The 22735-nt window shown below is 44.1% G+C and overlaps 1 protein-coding gene across 4 annotated transcripts; it reads left to right on the top strand.

The window, feature by feature from the left end:
* Window positions 1-1152: 1152 nt before the first annotated feature.
* On the top strand, window positions 1153-20848 carry LOC133370691 (uncharacterized). 4 transcript variants are annotated; one of them, XM_061597342.1, is made up of 7 exons: window positions 1158-1225; window positions 6112-6329; window positions 7062-7228; window positions 12425-12533; window positions 13416-13481; window positions 15750-15940; window positions 20553-20848. In XM_061597342.1, the coding sequence occupies exons 2-7, from the start codon at window positions 6293-6295 to the stop codon at window positions 20640-20642; spliced, it is 660 nt and encodes a 219-aa protein (XP_061453326.1). In that variant the 5' UTR covers window positions 1158-1225; window positions 6112-6292; the 3' UTR covers window positions 20643-20848. The 4 variants fall into 4 exon arrangements, with proteins under 4 accessions (XP_061453327.1, XP_061453326.1, XP_061453328.1 ...); XM_061597343.1 differs by lacking the exon at window positions 6112-6329 and having other exon boundaries at window positions 1153-1225; XM_061597344.1 differs by lacking the exon at window positions 13416-13481.
* The last annotated feature ends 1887 nt before the right edge of the window (window positions 20849-22735 follow it).

The raw sequence follows: 22735 nt of genomic DNA, 5'->3' as shown, positions 1-22735 counted from the left end.
TCTAAGTCTGAGTGATTTAAAGCAAGGTAAAAGCTTGCTTTCTCTCAGGTAAAATCACACTCATGCAGCACAGAGCTAAGCTAAACTCTGCTAATTTACTAAAATCTCTAAGTGGTCTACCAGCCATTGGTGAACCCAACACCAGTCTCAGATAGAAGATCTTGAGATTCCATTAAAAGGCAAATGTTTATGAATCACGATTATAAAATCGTCACTTGTTTAATGTAGCCTACTATTCAACCTTTTACACATGAAAATACGGACATCCTTGCCGCATCCCTATATTCTATCGAGAATCCATGTCTAAGCACACCCTTCCCCCTACAGATTGGGACCTTAGCTTCTTCTGCTGTTGTACTAAATAACTGCCCTTCACTGACTGACAGTCCAAGAAAGTGATGATATATGCTTGGAAAACATAATTCTCCTACAATAAGTTGCCAGTGGCTCAAAATATATCTTAGCAGCTGCACAATGCGAGATGGCGGACTGCACGCTGCATGGCGCCTTACTATTGATGCTCTAGAGAGGAGAAGCAACATCTAACTTTCTTTCACTCAGAGATTTAACTTCTAGAGGCCCTGTGGAGGGACCTGAAGTCCTGCAAAACAGCGTGAGCAACCCATGCTAACAAAATGTTAATACGGCATCGCCAAATAGCAAAAGATAAATTGAAAACAACAGAAGCAGCTATTTACTAGGGACAAGGACTTGATAAATTGGGACAGTTGCAGCATATGTATTTTTATCACCAGTTGGGCAGGATTTAGATTTTATGCCTCAGGCCCCAAAATAGTTTGGGCTGTCTTTTAGAAGGCGGTCACCATCTTGTGTGATGAGAGCTAGAAGGAGACGCTTTTAGAAACAAGAATGAAAATGCAATCTGACCTCTATCCAGGCATCTGTTATGTGTGAGGAGTATTTAAAACATATTCAAGAGCACTTTAAGAAATAATACGCTTGTTTCCAACATCCAAAACTAGAAATCCTTGCTGTATTTCCTCACCCCCATAGGGTGAATGACCCTCCATTCTCCCTCCTTTCCTGGTGCAATAAGAGATTGCATGAGACCATAAATGGCTCCAAAAGTCCAGAGTTCAATGGGACTGTGCGGGGGGGGGGGAGGATTCTCACATCGGCCTTATTGCCCTCTTGATCTCACATGCTGGGATGGGCAACTGGCAGGCTGGGGACCAGTTCTAGACCAGTAGATGGGGATTTCCAGGTAAGGCTGTTGGAGAATCCTGATGACAACAGAAACAGGAGTGGAAATGGCCAAAGTTCAGTCATTTATCTTATTTCCTCTAGTGGAGATCAATCGCTGTTGTTGCTTACAGTCCACAAATGATATGTAATTTATTACATTTCCCTCCATTTGAATTGCATTTCCTTTGCGTTGAAATGAATGCGGTGGAATAACATAATGACAAGGTAACTGATGTAATTTACGCAATTTACATAAGTTATGTAAATTACATAATTTCGCCACAGGGAACAACAAAACAAGTAACTTTTTTGGTGGAAGATGAACTGCTGGGGATCAGAACCAGTGCTGCATGTGATAAACATAGGGTGGAACAGGAAACAATGCCTTCTTATAGCTCTATTTAAAGTTCGCTCAAAGCAACACCACAACAATAAAGTGGGGTCCCTGTCTGTGAGGAAATATGTCTAGTTATATACAGGTCCAATGTGGTTTGCAAATTGTCTTTTAGAGAACTGTGGAGGTCTTCAGAAACTTCTCCAGGGTTCCTCATTTGCGAGATCTGCAGACAGCCCCATCTCCCTGGAAGACACTTCCACATTGTACAGTCACATGGTCACTTCCAGTCAGAAGACCTCTTTACTGAGCATTCAGCCTGCTTTTTTCACCCGACGTTTGTGGGGAAGTTACATGATGTCTGCTATTTCTTAAGCATTGATTCTGATTTCTTCGTAGGCAGGATATACAAAGTTGCAGCAAGTGACTGTAATCGCACACTTTCCAGCGTCTTTTCTCACCAACTTCCTTATCGCAAAAAGTCTGGTCTTGGGGAGGGGGGGAATGGGTTTGTTGTGCATGTGTACCAAGTCAACGTTATCTGAGCAACTCCCACCCGGTAACAGAGACTGAAAGCGCCCGCAGAGAAGCACAGACCATTGGTCCATCTAGTACTGTCTACACTGACTGGCAGCAGCTCTCCACAGTTTCAGGCAGGGGTCTCTCCCAACCCTACCTAGAGACGCTGGGGACTGAACTTGGGGCCTTCTGCATGCAAGGCAGATGCTCTGCCACTACACTACGGCCCTTCCCCACTTGCACAGGGACAGTTTATTCAAGAGATTTTGCTGCCAGAGGTAAAGGACAAGGTGGCAGCTCCTCCCATGCCTTCTACCAAAGACTAACAGCCGAATTGTACTTCAGCACCGGCAATGGATAAGTGTTTGCACCCAAGAAGCTAGCTTAGGAAGTGCATGGCAGGATACAGTGATCATGCACATAACTCTGTCCGCTTTGTGCTCCCCCCCTTGATTTCTCTCCAATAGCTGTCTCACTCTGCCTAATGGTAGAGCTGGCCGTGCGTGACTTCCAGCTCACACAGGGCAACGGCACAAGGCAAGTGCTCCCATAGAAACTGAGTGCATGGCCAATATGTCCCAGAACCCTAGAGGGTTGGACTGAAGCCAGGGAGACTCAGGTTCGGATCCCCACTCAACTGTGAAGCTCTGTCTGGGTGACCTTTGGCCAGTCATTCTCTCTCAGGCTAGGCTAACTCACAGAGCTGTTGTGAGGATAGAGTGGGGGAGAGGGAGGGAAAACGATGTATGACCCTCTGAGTTCCTTGAAGGAAGGACAGGATATAAAATAAAATAATTCAATAACAGTAGGGATTAAGAGGCAAAATGATAGCCGTCTTCAAATATTTGAAGGGCTGTTGTCATGCAGACGATACAGCAAGTTTGTTTTTTGTTGTTCCAGTGGGTAGAACCCAAAGCGACAGGTTCAAATTACAAGGGGATTTCTAGCAAACGTTAGGAGGAACTTCCTGACAGTACAATCTCTTTAGCAATGGACTGGCCTTTGGTCCAGATTTTTAAGCCAGCCAGCCGGAGTGAGTCAAGTCTGTCACAACTAGGGAAGGAAGGATCCGCCAGTTGCCATTCTCCGTTTCTCATTTTTCCAGTCTTAAATTCAGTTCTCTGGGTTTCTGCAGCAATTTTGATCGTCATGACACTGTGAGCTGCTTGCAGAATTGCAAGTGACTCTTGACACTTTGCTGGTGGACTTTGGTAGTCCATTAGGGGGAATGGGGCTGTACCCCACCAGTAGTGTAGTGGCAAGTTCAGAAGTGCAGGGTCCTTTCAATGAGTCACAACCACACCCTTCCCTCCTCTTTTTCTTTTTCTTTTTTGCTGCTGGGTTGAGAATGAGATTCTTGTTAATGCCTTCTCCCATAACAATTGACATCTCTAGGAGCTAATAAGCATGAAAACTACAGTATGCATGTTAACTAACTGAGTCTCCTCAGTGGCTGACTCACCTCCTTTCACTCTGATTGGCTGCACTCAGTAGGAAAGGATAAGGAAACATGCGAAAAGACTCTTCTCAGTGGCTAGCACACTCCTGTTTCATGCTGATTACTTCTTCGAACGCTGGAGACATAGGGACCCTGCTGGGACCCTGCTCCCATGAAAGTAAGGGGTCTAAGACCCTCTGAGATCCTGGACGATTACACCCCGTACCCCACCAATCACAGTCTGCCCTCGGCCAGCCACTACCTGCCTGCCTTCTTACTTACAACCTGTCATTGGCTCTGGCTCCACCTACTGTTGATCTCCCTGTCCTCTGCCCTACCAGTCCCAGTGGGCACCATCTTGGTGGATGTAGTGCTTCCCTCTTTTTTTTTTTTTTTTGGAGAGCCCAGAAAGGGTTCCTGGGGGCAGAGATTAGCACCGCATGGGAGTATGTGTGTTTGTTTTGAAAGAAGAGCTTTTAAGCCTATCTAGTTAACAGGTCTCGAGTGTAGTTACTATCCTCTTTCTGAAGTGTTGTCAAAATATATTTATTATACATATGCTGGTGTCAGGCCTGGCAACCCTAACCCAGAAGAGTTTTGCGGCACACAAATCACATAGAAAGCTGCCTTTCACTGGGTCAAACTAGCCCAGCATTGACAATTCTGACTGGCAGCGGCTCTCCAAGGTTTCATCACCTGACATTTACAAACTAAAAAGGCCAGGGGTTGAACCTGGAACCTTCTGCATGCAAACTGTCAGTTCTTCCACTTAGCTGTGAGGCCTTTCCTAAAAGGGAGAGCACCCTGAAGGCAGAAAGTCTGAAAGCCACAGGTGGCCTCCCAGCACAAGCTACAGTTCCCAGGATTCTTTGGGTGAAGCCACAGAGATTAAAGTAATATAAGAGTGCTTTAAAGTTATGGTGTGGGTGTGACTGTGTGTTTGCTCTGCATACACAGTTTCTGTTGTGTTACTGACTCTCTGTTTGTGTAGTTCATTGAGGTTTGGTTGCATAGGATGACTGGAAATGGATGTGAATGGAACAGTCCTGCCTTTGGCCAGGTGACTATGATCTCTGATCTGTGCTGCTGCCCATCTCAGTGGTTCTCCACCTGGTTGATTTCTCTTTTCCCACTGGGTAATGCTGGACTGGAAGTGAAGAGGCACATCGATGCCAGTCTGGGGTAGTAGATGGATGTGGACTGGGAAGACACGGGCTCAAATGCTTACTCACTGGGTGACCTTGGGTTACTTGTTGTCCCTCACCTAAAACTACCTTGTGGGGTTGTTGTGAAATTGAAATGGGGTAAACCCTCAGCTACCATCATGGGTTCCTTGGAAACGCAACTGCGTTTGAAATTGTTTAGTGGCCACAAATCAGGTCTGGAAAGAGATGGGAGAATAACACAGAAAATAATAACAGACAATAGGGCTAGCAAAAATGTAATGGGATTCCCTCTTTCAAAAAAATGAACAAAGGGTACCGATTCCTGATTAAACAGGTAATGCAGATGAAACCTAAGACAATTAAAACAAATCTAAAATTGCTTTACATTTGCACAGCAGATTTCCCTTTGAGTTTTACTCCCTTCCCTTGGAATTGTTTTCTTTCTCCCCGAGTACAAATTTACGCTCAAATCTATCTGCTCCAAAGGAAATCCATCAGTCTGACAAGGTCAGTGGCAATATAGATTACCTTTTATGTTCCTCCTATCAGGCTGGTAAATATATCACCTACGCTTTGTCATTTATATGGATTTTGCTGTAGTCTGTGAGGATTTTGTTTTGGGTGAGAAAATATGGACACTCTGCTCTATAATAAGTCAGAATCATAGAGCTGATAGGATTACAACAACCTTTGACAATCCACTGCCCTCCAGATGTAGCTCCCATCAACCTCATCCATATGCTGACTGGGGATGATGGAAGTTTTAGTCTAAAACATCTGGAAGTCACTAGGCTGGCGAAAGCTGAATTACACAACACCCATGATATGCGGCTGCCTAGCCTCTGCTTAAAAACCTCTAACAAGGAGGCTGGATGGGGAGGTTGAATGAGAGATGGAGACAGAGAAAGAGTACTACTTCACAGAGTGCATAGTTAAAATTTGCTCCCAGAAAATGTTGGCTATTTGGGTGACTTTAAAAGTGGATTAGACAAATTCAGTGAGGATCATGGGTATCAATGGGTTATTCACACCATACATTTATTCCACTATTATTCTACTTGAAGCAGTCATGGCTGCCCCCAGAGAATCCTGGGAAGTATAGTTTATGAAGGGTGCTGAGAGTTGTTAGGAGACCCATGTTCCCCTCACAGAGCTACAATTCCCAGATTTCTCTGGGAAGAGGGAATGACTGCTAAACCACTCTCTGGGAATTGTAGCTCTGTGAGGAGAATTGGAGCAGAAACACACTCATTGTTCTGCCAGTTCCAGTGCATCTCCACCTCTCTCTTCTGAAAACAGGGGCACACAACACTAGTCAGACCTTGCCCTTTTTTACTGTTAAACCTGGTGGGAACAGCTTGTGTGTGTGTGTGTGTGTGTGTGTGTGTTTAAATCAGCATCACAGAGATTTCGCAACTGATCAGCATATCAATTCGTCCCCCCTCCAGGTATGGCTCATGGAAACACTTTGATCCTGCAACAAGTGTGTTTACAGCCAAGGAGTCTCTTAACAACTCTTGCCAACCTTCACAATCACAAATTACACTTCCCAGGATTCTCTGTCGGACACGACTTGTTTAAAGTGCAATAATGGTGGAATAATTGCATAACGTGAATGTGACCATAGTCATGATGGCTTGTCTTAATTTCGTAACAGAGCTGGCAGGTATGGACGCTTCCAGACTGTTGCTATATTTGGGGTGGGATTCAATCACATACCAGCAAATTCAGGGTGGGCAATTAAAGTTGGCTGGGAGGTCTTGCGCGACAAACCCACTTCCCCAAAGGAGCAGACTTTTTGCGATAAGGAAAGTGAGGAGGGAGCGCACTGGAAAGTGTGGGATGCAATGTTGTATTATCTTCCCGCAAACAAATCAGAGCGAATGCTCAATAAATAGTTTATCCTCCCCACAAACAAAGAGGATAAATTCACCTGGAAGTGACCTGTGTCTCTGAATCACTGGAGAGCAACACCCAGAGACAGATAAGCTCTGCTTGCAGGCATCTGGCAGGCCATTGTGAGAACAAGATGCTAGACTGGATGGACCTTTGGCTGATCCAGCAGCCAGGCTCTTCTTAGGTACTTATGTTCTAATGGTATGATAACATGACCTTTGAATAGGGATGGGCAAGGAATTCGATTCAGTTCACATTTCAAGCTGAATCTATCAAACTGCACTTTCCTAAACAATATGAGAACTGAAACACAGTCAACTTTTGAAATTTGCACTTATTGCAATTTTGCGATGCAATTCGCCTGTCAAACAATGTTTACAAAAATACGGGGAGAAGATTAATACATTTGTGAAAATAACATACAAAAATGCATTATACGATGAGAAATTGCTTGCAAAAATGCGTACATTAGCCAAAACTGTCTACAAAATGTGTTTATTAGGAGAAATTTGCACTAAAATGCTGGCGAATTTTCATGAGGATTTAAACAAGAAATATCACGAATTGCTGCAGAAATGTGGAGAACTGGATTTAAGACTGGAAAAATGCAAAACAGAGAAAACCAACGTTGACAGTGGGGAGGAAAGCCCGGCTGGGAGTCCAGAGTCTGTGAGTTCAAATCCCCGCTCGTGTCTCCTGGGTTAAAGAGCCAGCTAAAGATCACCCCCACAGTGAGTGGCTCAGGGGTTATGTGCCCTGCCACCTGTGCAGCCGTGGGCAAGCTGCATAGTCCCAAGGAGCCCAGTTGCCCCCCAGCTGGCAGTTGCGGACAAGGAAGGGGCTGGCTTGTGCAGCTGTGGCAAGCTGAGCAGGCCCTAGCCAGCTGGGAAGGACTAGCCTCAGAGGGAGGCAATGGGAACCCCCCCTCTGAATACCGCTTGCCATGAAAACCCTATTCATAGGGTGGCCATAAGTCGGGATCGACTTGAAGGCAGCCCATTTCCATTTTTCCATCCCTACCTTTGAAGCCGCTTACAACACTATGATTCCGTGTGAAACAAACAAGCTCCCAACATAACTTGCAGACCCATTCACGGTAGGAGTGCGTGACAGCCCTCCCTTAGACAAACATGGTAAAATGCTCTGCACATTCCACCCTGATGCTTCATTTATTCCCCATTTTGGTCGGGAAGAGGCAGAGCTTGGAAAAGTTACTTTTTTGAACTACAACTCCCATCAGCCCAATGGCCATGCTGGCTGGGGCTGATGGGAGTTGTAGTTCAAAAAAGTAACTTTTCCAAGCTCTGGAGAGGCCAAGTTATGACTCAGGAAGTCCTCCGCCTAGACTCCATTTCTGCATTAAGCAGATATGTGGGTAAGGCATTCTTTGTCATCTTCAGCACCACACCACACCTGGAATATGAGGACAATAACACTGGCCTATCTTCCAGGGTTGTTGGAAAAGCCAATTACCAAGTTTTCAACCCTGTTAAGTGGTATAAAAATATTAGTATTAGTGGTTTTCTTCTCTTTGTTTCCCCGCCCCCTCTAAGTAGTTGTCTCCTTTTCCAAAGACACCTCTTGAGCAAACCTTCCCCTTACAGTGGCTGTGCACTGGGGTTCATGAGAAATGGCCCTACACAAGGGGAAGCCAACCTTTTGAGGCCAGCAGCCACATTTCAAATTCTGAGAAAGTGCCAAATGGCTGCAATGGGGTGTGGCATAAAGGCTGCCACATCTGAAAGGGCAGAGAAAGAGAATGCCATGGTGCGGGCATCCGTCCCGTATCAATAGTGGTGGAAGAGGAGCACCTACATCAGCCACTCGTTGTGCTCACTCACAGAGAGCAGCTCTTTGTACCTCTCTTCTGTTCGGAATGGAAGAGAGGGCGGGTGTCCAATCCTGGCACCCAGTGAAATGTGGGCTTGTTTAAGTTCAACGTAAGAGAGGCTGAGCCATTGCAAACAGGAACTGAGCTGGAAGAGCAAGCAACCTTTCATGCACTATGGATTTTTGAGGGGGTGTTTACTGAAATCTTTTCCTTGCACCCTAGGAGGTACTGGTGAGCACACTGGCACCCATGGGTGCCACTTCGGCAATCCCTGCCCTACACATATACAGTTTGCCAGAGCTTGGAAAAGTTACTGTTTTGAATTACAACTCCCATCAGCCCCAGCCAGCGCCGTGCTGGCTGGGGTTGATGGGAGTTGTAGTTCAAAAAAATAACTTTTCCAAGCTCTGCAGTTTGCCGCCCTGGGCTCTTACTGGGAGGAAGGGCAGGATATAAATTTAATAAATAAATAAACAAGCCTCTTTATCAGTAATGCTATGAACGTGTGGCCACCAGCGAGGGGGCTAGGCCAGCAAGAATCTAATTTATTTATTTATTATAGCATTTATACCCCACCTGTCCTCCAAGGAGCTCAAGGTGGCGTATGTGGTTTTCTCCCTCTCCATTTCATCCTTGCAGCCAGAGGCAGCATAAGCCCACAGTGGCCCTTTGGGCATCAGACAACAGGGGCCCTTGGCAGCCGAGTGGCGCGAAATAGGCCCGGCGGTGTCATGCATTAGCACACTATGTGTGTGCCCCTACCATCACCCAAGATGCCGTGACGTCCTCGCCGCCATCCTGGGTGATGGCAAGCATGCACTCATAGCACGCTGACATGGCACCGCAGGAAGTTGTGCAACCAGCCGGTGGCAAGGGTGGTGCCTGGGAGGGTGGCTGCCACTCTGCGATTCACGTCAGAGTCTGGTCATGGGGCGCATGCTGCATGACCCGATGCTAGTGCAGATCGCGGAGAAGGAGCTACACCCCACCCAGCACCAGCACCAGCGGCCCCTCTCAGCACCAGGGGCCATTGGCCAGTGCCCAACCTGGCTGCCCCCTGGTGCCGGGCCTGCTCACAACAACCCTGTGAGTTAGGTGAGGCTGAGAGACCATGACTTGCCCACGGTCACCCGGTGAGTTTCATGACTCCGTTGGGATTTGAATCCTGGTCTCCCAGATCCTAATCCAATACTCTGACAACTTCACCACACTGGCATTTGGGGACATGGCTAGCTGGTGTGATCCTGCTCCCCCATCATAGGATACTTGAGGAAGATATTTGGACGTTAAGGGAAGGGCCATAGCTCAGTGGTAGAGCATCTGCTTTGCATGCAGAAGATCCCAAGTTCAAACCTTGGTATCTCCAGGGAGGGCTGGGAGAGACTTCTGCCTGAAACCCTGGAGAGCTGCTGCCAGTCAGTGTAGGCAATGCTGAGCTAGATGGACCAATGGACTAACTCAATATGAGGCACCTTCCTATGTTCCCATCTCTATGGTTTTTATTTGTCTCCTTAAAGAGTGGCCAGTTGAATTTCCCCAGGGAGGAATCATTGGGACCAGATTTGCCAACTGAAGAAGCCTGGATGGATCCTGTGCAGAAATCAGCACATGACGCTTTTCATTGCTGGAGTGTGAAACTCTATTGCTTGCTAATATCTGCAAATAAAGCAGCTGGATCTGTGGCAGGAGCAGGATCCTGTTACAAAGTTGGCAACCCTAGTTGTGTCTCACTTGCCTGCATAAACTGTGTGGGTAAACTAATATATTGCAAGGGAAAATCAGAAATGTTGAGCCAACTGTATGTGAGGAAAACATAGTCACCATTTATTAGTATATCACACAGAGGAACCTCTGATGAATTTCTGTGGAACTTCTGGGTTCATCGGTATGCAGTTCAAAAACCACATCTGTCAGGCATTAGGAAATGCCACATCCAGGGAAAGGATGAGGGATGCCAACTTTTTACAACCAGCCCTGCTCCTGTGTCTAACACAGAAATTATTAAATAGGCGAAACACCTTTTGATGTGTGTCAGGCAGCTGTTAAAAGCACAGGAACAGAACTAGAAGCAAAAGCTGGCAATCCTAGACAGGGATGTTGGTTGGCATAAAGGAAATCATAGGGTAGTGTCCAATGTTAGTCTTACTCAAAGTAGACCCATTGAAGTGCCTAGACATGACTAACTTAGGTTCATTATTTTCAATGAGTCTTCTCTGAGTAGGACTTCGTTCAGTGCAACCTATAGACTTGGAAGAGATTCCAAAGGTCAAATAGTCCAACCCCCTGCCAATACACAAAATCCATGGCTACAGCATCCCTGATAGGTGGCCATCCAGCCTTTCCTTAAAAACCTCTCAGAATGAAGAATCTGATACAACCTATTCCACTACTGTTTAGTCAAAGTCTTATCTTCTGGAACACCAGAAAAATTTCCTCACATCATCCCTGTGAGAGCCCTTCAGTGTTTGAAGATGGCTATCATGTTCCCTCTTAATCACCCTCAGGTTAAACATATCCCACTTCTTCATCCTCTCCTTTGATATTTTGTTTAAACCTTTGCTTATTTTTCTGTTAGCAGCTTGCTTAACTGTTTCTCTAGGTTCGAAAGATGGCTCCCACTATACAATGGAGGTTTGGCATAAAAAGGCTTCACATATAGCTGCAAAGGAAAAAATGACTCATGAACTTAAACTAATTAGGGATGATGTTGCACCTAAGGATTTTGCTGCGGCTTAGTGCCCTTTATAGCTACTTTGGGCAGACACAAAATGCCCCGTTATCTCCCTATAAAATTTGGGTTTATTTGGGGAAATTATTGAACTTCACTGGACTTAAATGTTCATCTCCTCTTCACTCTTCACTCTTTTTTTATCTGTTTTGATTTGCAACGGGGATCCTCCTGATTACTGGCTTTCATATTTATATGGATTCATTTTGTGTATCCTGTAATAGGAATATTTATTGTAATTATTATATTAGTTCTTCTCTCGTGTTCGCTTTTGTAGTATTTATGTGTAAATTGGAAGAATTGTTTTTAACCTTTTTTTTTAAGATGTCTTGAAAGCTTTTAAAAAATATTTTAAAAGGTGTTTTGTTTTAACTCATTTTAAAGTCTGTTTTTATTATTTTTAAAGTGTTTTTAATGCTTTTGTTTGCTGCCCTGCGCTCCTGCTTGGAGGAAGGGTGGGATATAAATAAATAAATAAGAATTGTGGGTTGTTTTTTAAAACAACAACAACCCTGTCCTCATAGGATTTGGGCTGCTTTCGCACATGAGGCTGATTGCGTTAGTTTAACGGATTAAAAAGGTAGTGCTTCTGTCCCAATTTCTAAAATCCCTTTCACACTGCAGTACCTGTTGCATTAAGGAATAGTAGTTTTTTTCAACCGATATACCTGCATTTTGTGCAAAGGTCTTTCACACAGCTGCAGTGAACATCTTGTTTTCATCCCTCACTCATTATATACATGCATATTGTTCCCTACTGTGTAGGAGGTCTACGATCTCGTCCTGTCGCCATGCAAGCCCTCTCCCTTTAGGATCTGACTTTTAACATTGTATAGACACAGACGCGTCTTGGAAATGCTGCTGCTATCTGCGCTAAAGGGTGGGAACGCACTGCATGCTGGGATGTGTGTCACATGAGCGGCTGCAGCTAGCGAAAAACTCCAGCAATCTTCCAGGTTCCCAGCCTTGCTAACGGATTATTTCTGGTATCATTTATCACAGAAATTTGCACTAAACTTGCACTACATTCCACTAGAATTCCAGAGCTAGCTTGTGCGTTGTGTGAAAGGTCAAATATAATGCACAAATTACCAGGTAAGAAATTGACAGAATAACAGAATAGTGTGAAAGCACCCTTGGTCTCCACATGCCTCCGGCCATCTTTGTCACTCTTAAATAAAATCCCCTCTGGGTTGCAGATAATCTGATTTGACATGCATCTTGACACAGAACCCTCGCGCTCTCTCTCTCCTCCATGATACGGAGAAAGTGGATAGCTGTTTTTCTTCCTCTCTCATAATACTAGAACTCCTGGACATCCAATGAAGGTGAATTTTGGAAGATTCAGGACAGACAACAGAAAGTACTTCTTCACACAGCGCACAGTGGAACGGTGGAATTTGCTCTTACAAGAGGTAGTGGTGGCCACCAACTTGGATGGTTTTTAACGAGGACTAGACAAATTCATGGAGGATAAGGCTATCAGGGGTTACTGGCTAGGATGGCTGGGTTTTACCTCCACTGTTGGAGGCAGTATGCTTCTGAACAGTGGCGTCACTAGGGTTGGTGTCACCCGGTGCGGTAACTCATGGTGTCACCTCCATGGACCTCTTCCCATACCAGACCATACAGAATCCTTAGTAATGTTTTTTGTATGAATGTTACTCGTAAATCGTAATTCCCATATATCACTGAATGTAATGGCAATAGTAGTGACATAAACAACTAGCAAAATTAAAGTTACACCTTTAAATTACAATATCATATGCACAGGCTAAATGTATCATCACACAAACAGCCTAGAATATTTTTTCCCTTTCACAAGGACATGCAAAAGATTGAACCCAGGACCTTCTACATGCAAAGCACATGCTCAGCCTACCACTAAGATATAGGGTAGAAAAACACTCACTGTTCTGCTGGTTCTAGTGCTTCTCCACCACTTTCTTCTGCAAATAAGAACATAAGAAGAGCCTGCTGGATCAGGCCAGTGGCCCATCTAGTCCGGCATCCTGTTCTCACAGTGGCCAACCAGGTGCCTGGGGGAAGCCCGCAAGCAGGAACTGAGTGAAAGAACACTCTCCCCTCCTGAGGCTTCCGGCAACTGCCCACACCCCCTTAGTGACGCCGCTGGATACACAATATAATTGTAATAAATAAATAAGTCAAAAGCCCAAACCATGTCCTTCTTACCACCTGGTCATTCACTCTGCTTAAGTCTCATAGTTTCTCAGTTCTAGAAGACTGGCTATTGCAAACTTTGGAAAGATAAAATAACATTCTCTTTCTAAGCACAGAGGTAGTGATGCAGGTCAGATCAACCTGGACTGCTGGACATAAAAACATTACTGGTGATAGCTACTGTAAGTGTCTTTCTTGTTCCTTCAAAAAGATTCTTTTCTGCTTTCTTGTTTTTTTCTATTTCTATTAATTTATGTTATCTCTTCTTTAAAAAAAGCACTACTTCTTCCCTTAACAAATAACTTCTATCTCCTTAAAAAAAAAAGTAAGAAAAAAGCATGGTGATACTTAGGAAATTACAATCTTATCTTACTTCTGCCTCCAAAATTCTCAAAGGCAGAATAGTTTTCAGGGGGGGAAAGGTGTTCATAAGGAACATATCCAGACCATAATACTTAGGCTGTTCCTATTATTATTTACAGTCAGAAATTATCCTCTGGTTACTCATTGCTATGAATACTAAAAAAATAAACATAATTTTGAATAAACTTTAAAAAGCTGTTATGATGGGTATCTATTTCAACAGTCAGGCTACCATTAAAATCTGTTCTAATTATTGTCACAAATCAAATCACATATTACCAGTGACATTGCTCTGAATCACTGATTATTATCTATCAGGTCAAAGACCCATCAAGTCAAGCATTCTGTTTGCAACAATGGCTTAGCTGATATTTGTGGAATGCTTACAAACAGCAAGGCATATTTGGATTGGGATATACTGTGAAATCATTTCCAGACAGGTACCATTCTAGTAAATTGCAACAAAAATAAGAGAGTCTTCTGGCACCTTAAAGACCTAACCCCATTTCCTTGGGGGTAAGCCTTATTGATTCAACAGGAATTATTATTATTTAGACTTGTTAGCTGCTTGTTACCCAAACATCTCCAAGCAATTACAACACATTTAAAAACATAAACATAGACAATTTTTTCCATTGTTTAAAAAAACATACAAAACAACTACCATTCATTAAAATAAAAGTGGGTAGACCTTGTTAGGATTGTACTGCAGGTTAGCCTTTAAGGTGTCACTTGACTTTAGTGAAATCAGCACTTTTTCATATTTTTATTATTTTTTATGAAATTATTATTGCCCCACAACCACTTTGTGAAATTATTTAACATTTCCATTTCTCTTAGGAAATGACTGGAGATCATAACATGATACTTGAAAAGTTTAGCCCTGCTCACTAAAATTTTAGAATTACAGAAAGGAAAAGCAGTTAGACTTTTCCTCTCCAATTCCTACCCCCCCCCACACACCTGTTTTTTAAATCAACAGTGGTTCTAGACCTGGCTAGGAGATAAATAATATTGGTAGTGTTGCATGACTAATCTAAAATGTTCAGTGACAATCAATTAGTTGTACGTCAACTTGAGTTTTAATCGGAACCAAACAGATTAAAGCTGTAGCTGTTACAGTATTCAAATAGCTGAGTAGGAGAGGGAGAGGGAAACAACCAGCCGGCTCAGAAACTCACCTTTCCCTTTCACATGGCGTGCAAAACAGTCACCCCTGGTGGTGGTGGTGGTGGGTGGGTGGTGCAGCAGCCTCAGGCTCTTGCCTAGCCTGCCTGGTAATGGCTGCAACCCCGCTCAAGGCCCCGCCCCGCTGGAGATCCAGCCGGCACTGCAGCATCCTTCCCTGCTCTTCCCCCATGCCTCCGTGTTAGTGCGGGCAGGGCAGCTCTCTGCCTGTCCCGCTTCCTGGTGTCACCCCTTCTCATGGTGTTACCCGGGTGTGGCCTACACCACCCGCACCCCTGTAGTAACGCCACTGCTTCTGAATACCGGTTGCTGGAAACTGCAGGAGGGGAGAGTGCTCTTGTGCTTAGATCCTGCTTGGGGGCTTCCCATAAAGGGCATCTGGCTGGCCACTGTGAGAACAGGATGCTGGACTAGATGGTACCACTGGCCTGATCCAGCAGGCTCTTCTTATCCAGCAAAGCAGGGCAGCCTCCATAGGCCTGAGTAGATATGAAGAGGAAGACTGCTTTGAGCCTCAGGGCGGGTCAAAGTTAGTCCTAGGAGATCAGGAGAGGAGGATGGATTAATAATGCTCACTGGTGCTCATTGAGATTAGTAGGGGAGGAGACAGGGAGACCAGCAGTATGTTACCACCCTGGAGTCATGAACATAGAACCATAGGAAGAGTCTTACTGAGTCAGACCATTGGTCCACCTGGCTGCCCTCAGCTCTCTAGGATTTCAAACAGAATTCTCTCCCAGCCCTACCTGAAGATGCCAGGGATTGAACCTGGGACCTTCTGCATGCAAAGCACATGTTCCACCACTGAGCTGCAGGCCTACCCCTCAAAGATCTCTAGTATTTGATTCTTCATCAGTGATGTTGCTCTGACATCCTGCCCCCTCTTTTCCTCTCCTAAGGTGACCATGTGCCCTGCTCTACAGAGGATACTCCTCTATTTGAAGGCATCTTCGATTATATAAAGGACTGCCTAGTCAAAACCTGGTTAAGAAGGTGCTTTGACATTGCCCATCAACAAGAGCACCTGGACAACAGATGGACCAGGCAAACAACTCACAGTCTCCCCTGCCAGAGTGAGATGTATCATACGGTATTTCCATTTAAATTACAGCAATGGTTTCTACATTAGCAGCTGTACATATAAGCTAGCACATGCAAATTACATGCAAATCCATATCCTCTTCTTCACTTTTTGGGTGATGTGTTTTCTCCCCCCCCCATTTTTTTTTGCAACATGTAAGTGGGTTCCCTAACCTCTTCCCTCCCTCCCCGCCTCCTCCCAGCAGAACCACCTGTTGGGACAAATGTTCCTCACCCAGAAGGTCTTCTCTCATTACTTTCTTCACATTTGCAGGTAAAACAAACACAATTGCAATGTTCAAACAAGTTAAGGGCACCATAAAATGTTAACATATCAGAGGAATACGGGTTAGGGTTGCCAGGTTCAGGGCCTGAGACTGATCCTGTATCTTTAGGAGAAGAGAAAGTCAGCCAAGTGCAGGTGTTCTTGCAACAATGTAATGGGAAAAACCACAAGGTAGAATTCTCCCTTCCCCCTGCACAACTTTTAAAGATACCGAAGACCTCTTGGTTGCCAGGCCCAGCTTCCAAGAGGTCTTCTGTATCTTTAAAAGTTGTGCAGGGGGGAGAACAAATTCCACCTTATGGTTTTTCTGATTACAGGGTTCTACAAACACCTGCACTTGGCTGACTTTCTCTTCTCCTAAAGATACAGGATCAGTCTCAGGCCATGAATCTGGCAACCCTAAAACGGGTGTTTAAGTAACTACTGGAAGCTGGAGGGCTTGTTTTACAAGGGTGAGGTGTTTCTAAAGAGAACAGTTGAATTTTATAAGGGATCCGCCCTTTGTCATCTCCTAATGTTTAGTGTTATAAACCATATATATGGGCCTATGGCACGGCTTACTGTAGTATTGCATGCCATTGCAAGATTGACCATTAAAGGTAGGGTTGCCGGGAGACTCTGGATTTTTGGGGTCTTCTCCGGGCGAGTCACCTTAATTTCCGGACTCTCAGTTTTCATTTTAAAAAGAATTAAGTATCTAGGTGGTCTGGTTCACAAAATATGCACCAAAATGTCAGCCCCCTCCCCTGTAACTTCTGTGAAATTATCTCTTAGCTGGCTGCTCTAACCCCACCCTTTCAGGTTTGTAGCCAATAGGTGAAGTCAGGGTTGTGACTGACAAGGGATTTCTTGGTCTCCAGGACCACATTGCAAAGGTAGAAATGGTTTCCCCCCCATTTATCTGAACATCTCATAAATTGAGTATGTATATAGCTTTCAGCAGTACCAAAAGTCATTTTTTTCTCTTGCGTGCAGAAGTCAAACAAGTTTAAATTTTCCTGGGCTATTGAATAGGGCAGTGTTTTGAAAACTTTCCGAATATGAAGCTGTAATCCAATACAGTAGGGTCCCACTTAACAGTGTTCTTGCTTTTCTGGGAGTAAAGCTGCAATGCTGATCCCACATACCCAGAGTAAACCCCATTGAATTCAATAGGACTTACTTTTGAGTAGACATGGTCATCTGCCGGGAATAGGGTTGCCAGGTTCATGGCCTGAGACTGATCCTGTATCTTTAGGAAAAGAGAAAGTCAGCCAAGTGCAGGTGTTCTTGCAACAATGTAATGGGAAAAACCACAAGGTAGAATTCTCCCTTCCCCCTGCACAACTTTTAAAGATACAGAAGACCTCTTGGTTGCCAGGCCCTGCTTCCAAGAGGTCTTCTGTATCTTTAAAAGTTGTGCAGGGAGAAGGGAGAATTCCACCTTGTGTTTTTTTCCATTACTGTGTTGCAAGAACACCTGCACTTGGCTGACTTTCTCTTCTCCTAAAGATACAGGATCAGTCTCAGGCCATGAACCTGGAAACCCTAGCTGGGAATGCTTTGATTTGGATTCCTGCATTCAGCAGAGGGTTGGACTTGATGGCCTTATAGGCACCTTCCAACTCTTCTATTCTATGATTCTATGGTTAGGATTGTGCTGTAAATTAATGGGACTTTTGAGTGAACATAGCAAAGGATTGTGTTTGTGTTGTAAATCTTTCTGTCCTTCTCCAATCCTATTTTTTAGACAGGGCTTACAGAGGCATCACTGCTTTTATTATGTAGGAAAGTAATACAGATTTTAATTAAAAAAAACATGTTCTGCAATAACCAACCGGTTTTGACAATAAATTATTATATGGGGTCTATGTATTTTTACATCTCCTGTGTGTGTGTGTGTGTGTGTGTGTGTGTGTGTGTGTGTGTGTGTGTGTGTGTGTGTGTGTGTGTGTGTGTGTGTGTGTGTGTGTGTGTGTGTGTGTGTGTGTGTGTGTGTGTGTGTGTGTGTGTGTGTGTGTGTGTGTGTGAGAGAGAGAGAGAGAGAGAGAGAGAGAGAGAGAGAGAGAGAGAGAGAGAGAGAGAGAGAGAGAGATAAACAGTTGCAAAACAGCTTAAAGTGGCATGATTCTGAATTTTGGGTTGGGTGAGTGAAGCTCCTTGTCACTTGAGGTTGCAGATCTATGCACACTTTTCTGTTTGAGTCAGCCCCATTGTATACATTGCAACTTGCTTCTGAGTATACAATCATAGGAATGCACTGCAAAGATCTTTAAGAGTTTATTTATTTATTATTATTTATTTATTAATTATATTTCTATACCGCCCAATAGCCGTAGCTCTCTGGGCGGTGCACAACATAAAAACATCCAATATACAAGTAAAAACATATATCAACAACTTAAAAACAATATACCGAAAGTAGTAGAACATAATTAAACATATAAAAACTACAACACAAGCCTAAAAATATTAAATGTATTAAATCAGTTAAAAGTATTAAGATGTTAAGTAATTAAAATTACTAAAATATTAAGAGCGTAAGTGCAAATGTAGGTGTTACAATAGATGTTAAAAATGTTGTAAAAATGTTGTTAAAATGTTGTTAAAAAGCCTGGGAGAACAAAAAGGTTTTTACCTGGCGCTGGAAGGACAGCAATGTTGGCACCAGGCGTACCTCATCAGGGAGAGAGTTCCATAGTTCGGGTATGTGTAGTTTGTGTAAATAGTAAACAACTTTGACAGTCATGCTTATAAATATTCCTTCATACTATGTCCCAATAAGTATCTGATTTCACACTATGGTTGTGCAGTATTACTTCCACTACATCTTAAGTGTGCCCTTGTTCCTTGGAGTTGTCATGGTTCCGCTCTGTTTTTCATCCTGAGGGGCAGATTAGGCTGAGAGATGGTGAGTAGCCATGATCACCCAGTAAACTTTATAGCTCATTTCCATTTCAAAAATTAATTAAAACGATTTACATGCAGGCAAAGTTTATTAATTAGATCCACACAATACATTTAAAGCACATGACTTCCCTTAAAGAGTCCTGGGAAGTCTAGTTTCCCCCTCACAGTTATTGTTCCCACCACCCTTAACAAACTACAGTTCCCTTAAAGGGCATACCATGGTGCAATGGGAACAGCTCTTTGAAGCTGATTTGCCACTCCTCTTATTGGCAACGGGGCTCCTAGGCCCTTACTAGCTGTTCAACAGGCAGAGGTTCAAGTGATGCAGCTTCTCCATCACTACATTTCTTCCATCACAGTGCTTGGAAAGTTCATTTTTAAAACAAATTAGTTCCTGTTCCAGTTCACCCCCTCCAACAATTCCCAGAGTAGTTTAACAACCAATCTCTCTTCCTGGGAAACTCTAGGAATGATAAATCTGTGAGGGGAATGGAAATGGAAATGGACTGCCTTCAAGTCAATCCCGACTTATGGCAACCCGACGAATAGGGTTTTCATGGTAAGCAGTATTCAGAGGTGGTTTACTATTGCCTCCCTCTGAGGCTGAGAGGCAGTGACTGGCCCAAGGTCACCCAGTGAGCTTCATGGCTGTGTGGGGATTCGAACCATGGTCTCCCAGGTCGTAGTCCAGCACTCTAGCCCCTACACCACACTGGCTCTCTTCTGAGAGGAATAGGGGTCTTCTAACATCTACCAGCACCTTTAACAAACTACAGTTCCCAGGATACTTTGGGGAACCCATGACTGTTAAAGTGCTATAATGGTGCTTGAAGTGTACAAGCTGGCCTGCAGAGTTGGGCATTAAGATCCGGTCTGTTGAGCCAAAAAGGCTTCCCACCTTGAGTATCTCTTCCTGTTCAGCTTCCTGTGAAAATCAAGATGCTGAAATCAGTTAGGAAAATGATGTCAGTGTTTGCACTTTCCTGCGTCGTCCTAAACTGGGAGGCTCACATTGCAAAGGCCCAAAGCATGAGGGAAGATTAACCATTAACTTGTCCTTGCATGTATCCAAGGGGAACCCCACAGTTGTGAAAAAAAGCAAGCAATTTCCTCCGTCTTCTTCCCTTGTGCTTCTCTGTGGTGTTTTAACCGCAAATTTTTAGAGCTACTGAAACTGCATTTCTTCCCCTCCCTTTTTTTTTTGTTTATCCTTCAGATGAGCTCTGGCACCCTGCCTACTCCCCCAATGTATTTTCCTCCTGAGTTATATTTGGATCTGGCCTAACTAACATTGCCAATCATGAGATCCGACAATGAGAAAAAGAGTGTGTTTGCCAAGGCTAAGACTACAATGCTTCTGCTTTCTGACTTTTAATTTGGTACTGTGTGATGAGGAAATCAGGAAAAGGTTGTCAGGGTGTGTGTGTTTTCTTATTTCCTGCTTCAGGAGATGCAACATGGACAAAATGCATGGACAAAATGCATGGACAAAATGCAGGAGATGCAACAAGGACAAAACCCTAACTCTCCCGACTAAGGAATCGATCGGTATTTGCTATTGTTGTTGCTTTCAGTCTGCAAATGATACATAGACGATTACAGTTTTCCCCAGTTTGCCTTGCGTTTCCTTTGCATTGAAATGAATGGGGTGGAATAATGTAATGACAATGTAACTTTATGCAACTAATTACTGTATGTAAATTCTGTAAGTTTCATAATTTTGCCACAGTTGACAGCAAGACAAATAACGTCATTTTTAGCAGAAGATGAACAGCAGCAGAACAGCAACAGTGTTGCATGTGATGAATACAGAGTGGAACAGAAAACAATGCCTTCTTAACATCCCAACTCCCCTGCTCACATGTCCCTAATAAGAAAGTCCAGGCACAAAAAACAGGGCTCCCTATACATTTAACAGATGTTTGGCAGTGGTTACCAGGTGCAAAAGAGAATGGGACTTGTGCACCTTTAGAAGTTGTGTGGAAGAGGGTTTGCACTTTGCATGACACACAATACCTGTTGAAATCCCTTCTTCTACACAACTATTAAAGGTGCACGAGCCCCATCCTATTTTGCTACCTTATGGAAGACTGAGCTCTGCTGTTCAAGGTGTGTCTTGACCCACAGGTTTACCTTTCACTGTCCAACTGGATAGAATTCTGCCTGCACATTTTCACTCACATCTCTGCTAGGCCAGGTGGAGAACTATTTATAGTTTCAAAGGAGAAAAGAAAGCTGAACACTCAGGGAAGAAGCCTGCAATGGTACATAAAAGTCTTTCCCCCCCCCCCACAAGCACAGTTGCCAACTGATCAGGGGGCTGTGACCCAGCCTGCTCCTATGCCTCTATCAGCAGTTTGATCTGCAGAAACCAGGTAATGGTTTTCAGTGCACAGGAAGAAGCAGGTGCCACCTGCTAAAATCTACAGATCATGCTGTTGTTAAAGGCACAGCTATAAGGCCTGGCTGAAAAGTTGGCAGTACTCTCTGCAAACTCCCCACCCCAACCCCCAGCCCACTCGCCCCACATGGATACATCCCTGTGTCAGAAGCATAACTCATAAAAAACAGCACACACTCCTGTGTTTATATTTTGTTTCCCAGGCAACCTTGGCTCTTTTTTTTGCCTGAATGAAAATGGAAGCATGACAGCCAGAGAACAAATAAAATGAAGGCTGCGTCGATAATGGCTTTTAAAAAGCACGCGATAAAAATGAAAGAAAGCAGAAACAAACTCTTGACTTTCAAAGTGCCTGAAGATTTGCCAGCCTGTGTTTTGGGCAATATATGTTTCCATTGTCCGTATATCAGCTGACTGGAACAAAACTACTAATCTAATTGGGAGGAAATCCCAGGCAGAGCAAAGAGATGACTGAAGTAGACTTTTTTTTTCCTGGCAAAAGTGCCTGTGCTTCCAACAGATGCAGGTGTTCCACAAGTGAAGCTTTTCTGTATCTCCATAGCCAGGAAACTGCCTATTGTTCAGCTGTTATAGAGGCAGAAGAGCCCAGGCAAAACAAGACCGTGGCAACCTCAGTGCCCCTCCCTGGCCTTCTTGTACAATCACAGAAGAGTCTAAAATGTGAATGAGAAGGAGGAGCAGTGGGAGTGATGAAGGCCCCCATAATTACTTAAACTGGTCAACAAAGCTTCCTTCTTGCAGTCCTAAGTGATGCAAAGGTGGTGGCAAGTCATCTCCATGATCAGCCTTTAAATCTGAACCACAGTGTCTGCGTGGACCGATTGGTGGCTCCGATGTTAGTAGGGCAGTGAATCCTCTCTGGGCTTTAGTTTGAACTTTGGACACCTCTTTGAAAGTTCAGACTAAAGCCCAGAGCAGATTCACTGCCCACTGACATTGGAGCCATCAGTCTCCACTGCGGATCAACAGTGATTAAAGCAATTTAAATGTAGTATAGAAGAGAGATGCCCACTGACCAGCCTACAGAAAAAGAAATGGCCTGATCTGCTCTTGTGTCTTTAACAGCAGCTTAATCTGCTGCAGGTAATTTTTTTTTTTTTTGGTAGCATGGAGATACTGGCTGATGTCAACAGATCAAGCTGCTGTTAAATGCAGAGGAGCAGCAGCAAGGTGAGAAGTTGGCAGCCTATCTTCCCAGCCCTGTAAAG

The sequence above is a fragment of the Rhineura floridana genome, chromosome 15 (genome assembly GCF_030035675.1).
Source record: "Rhineura floridana isolate rRhiFlo1 chromosome 15, rRhiFlo1.hap2, whole genome shotgun sequence".
NCBI classification, from domain to species: Eukaryota; Metazoa; Chordata; class Lepidosauria; order Squamata; family Rhineuridae; genus Rhineura; species Rhineura floridana.
The sequence above is the reverse complement of the archived record's forward strand: the minus strand, read 5'-3'. Positions and strand labels throughout refer to the sequence as shown.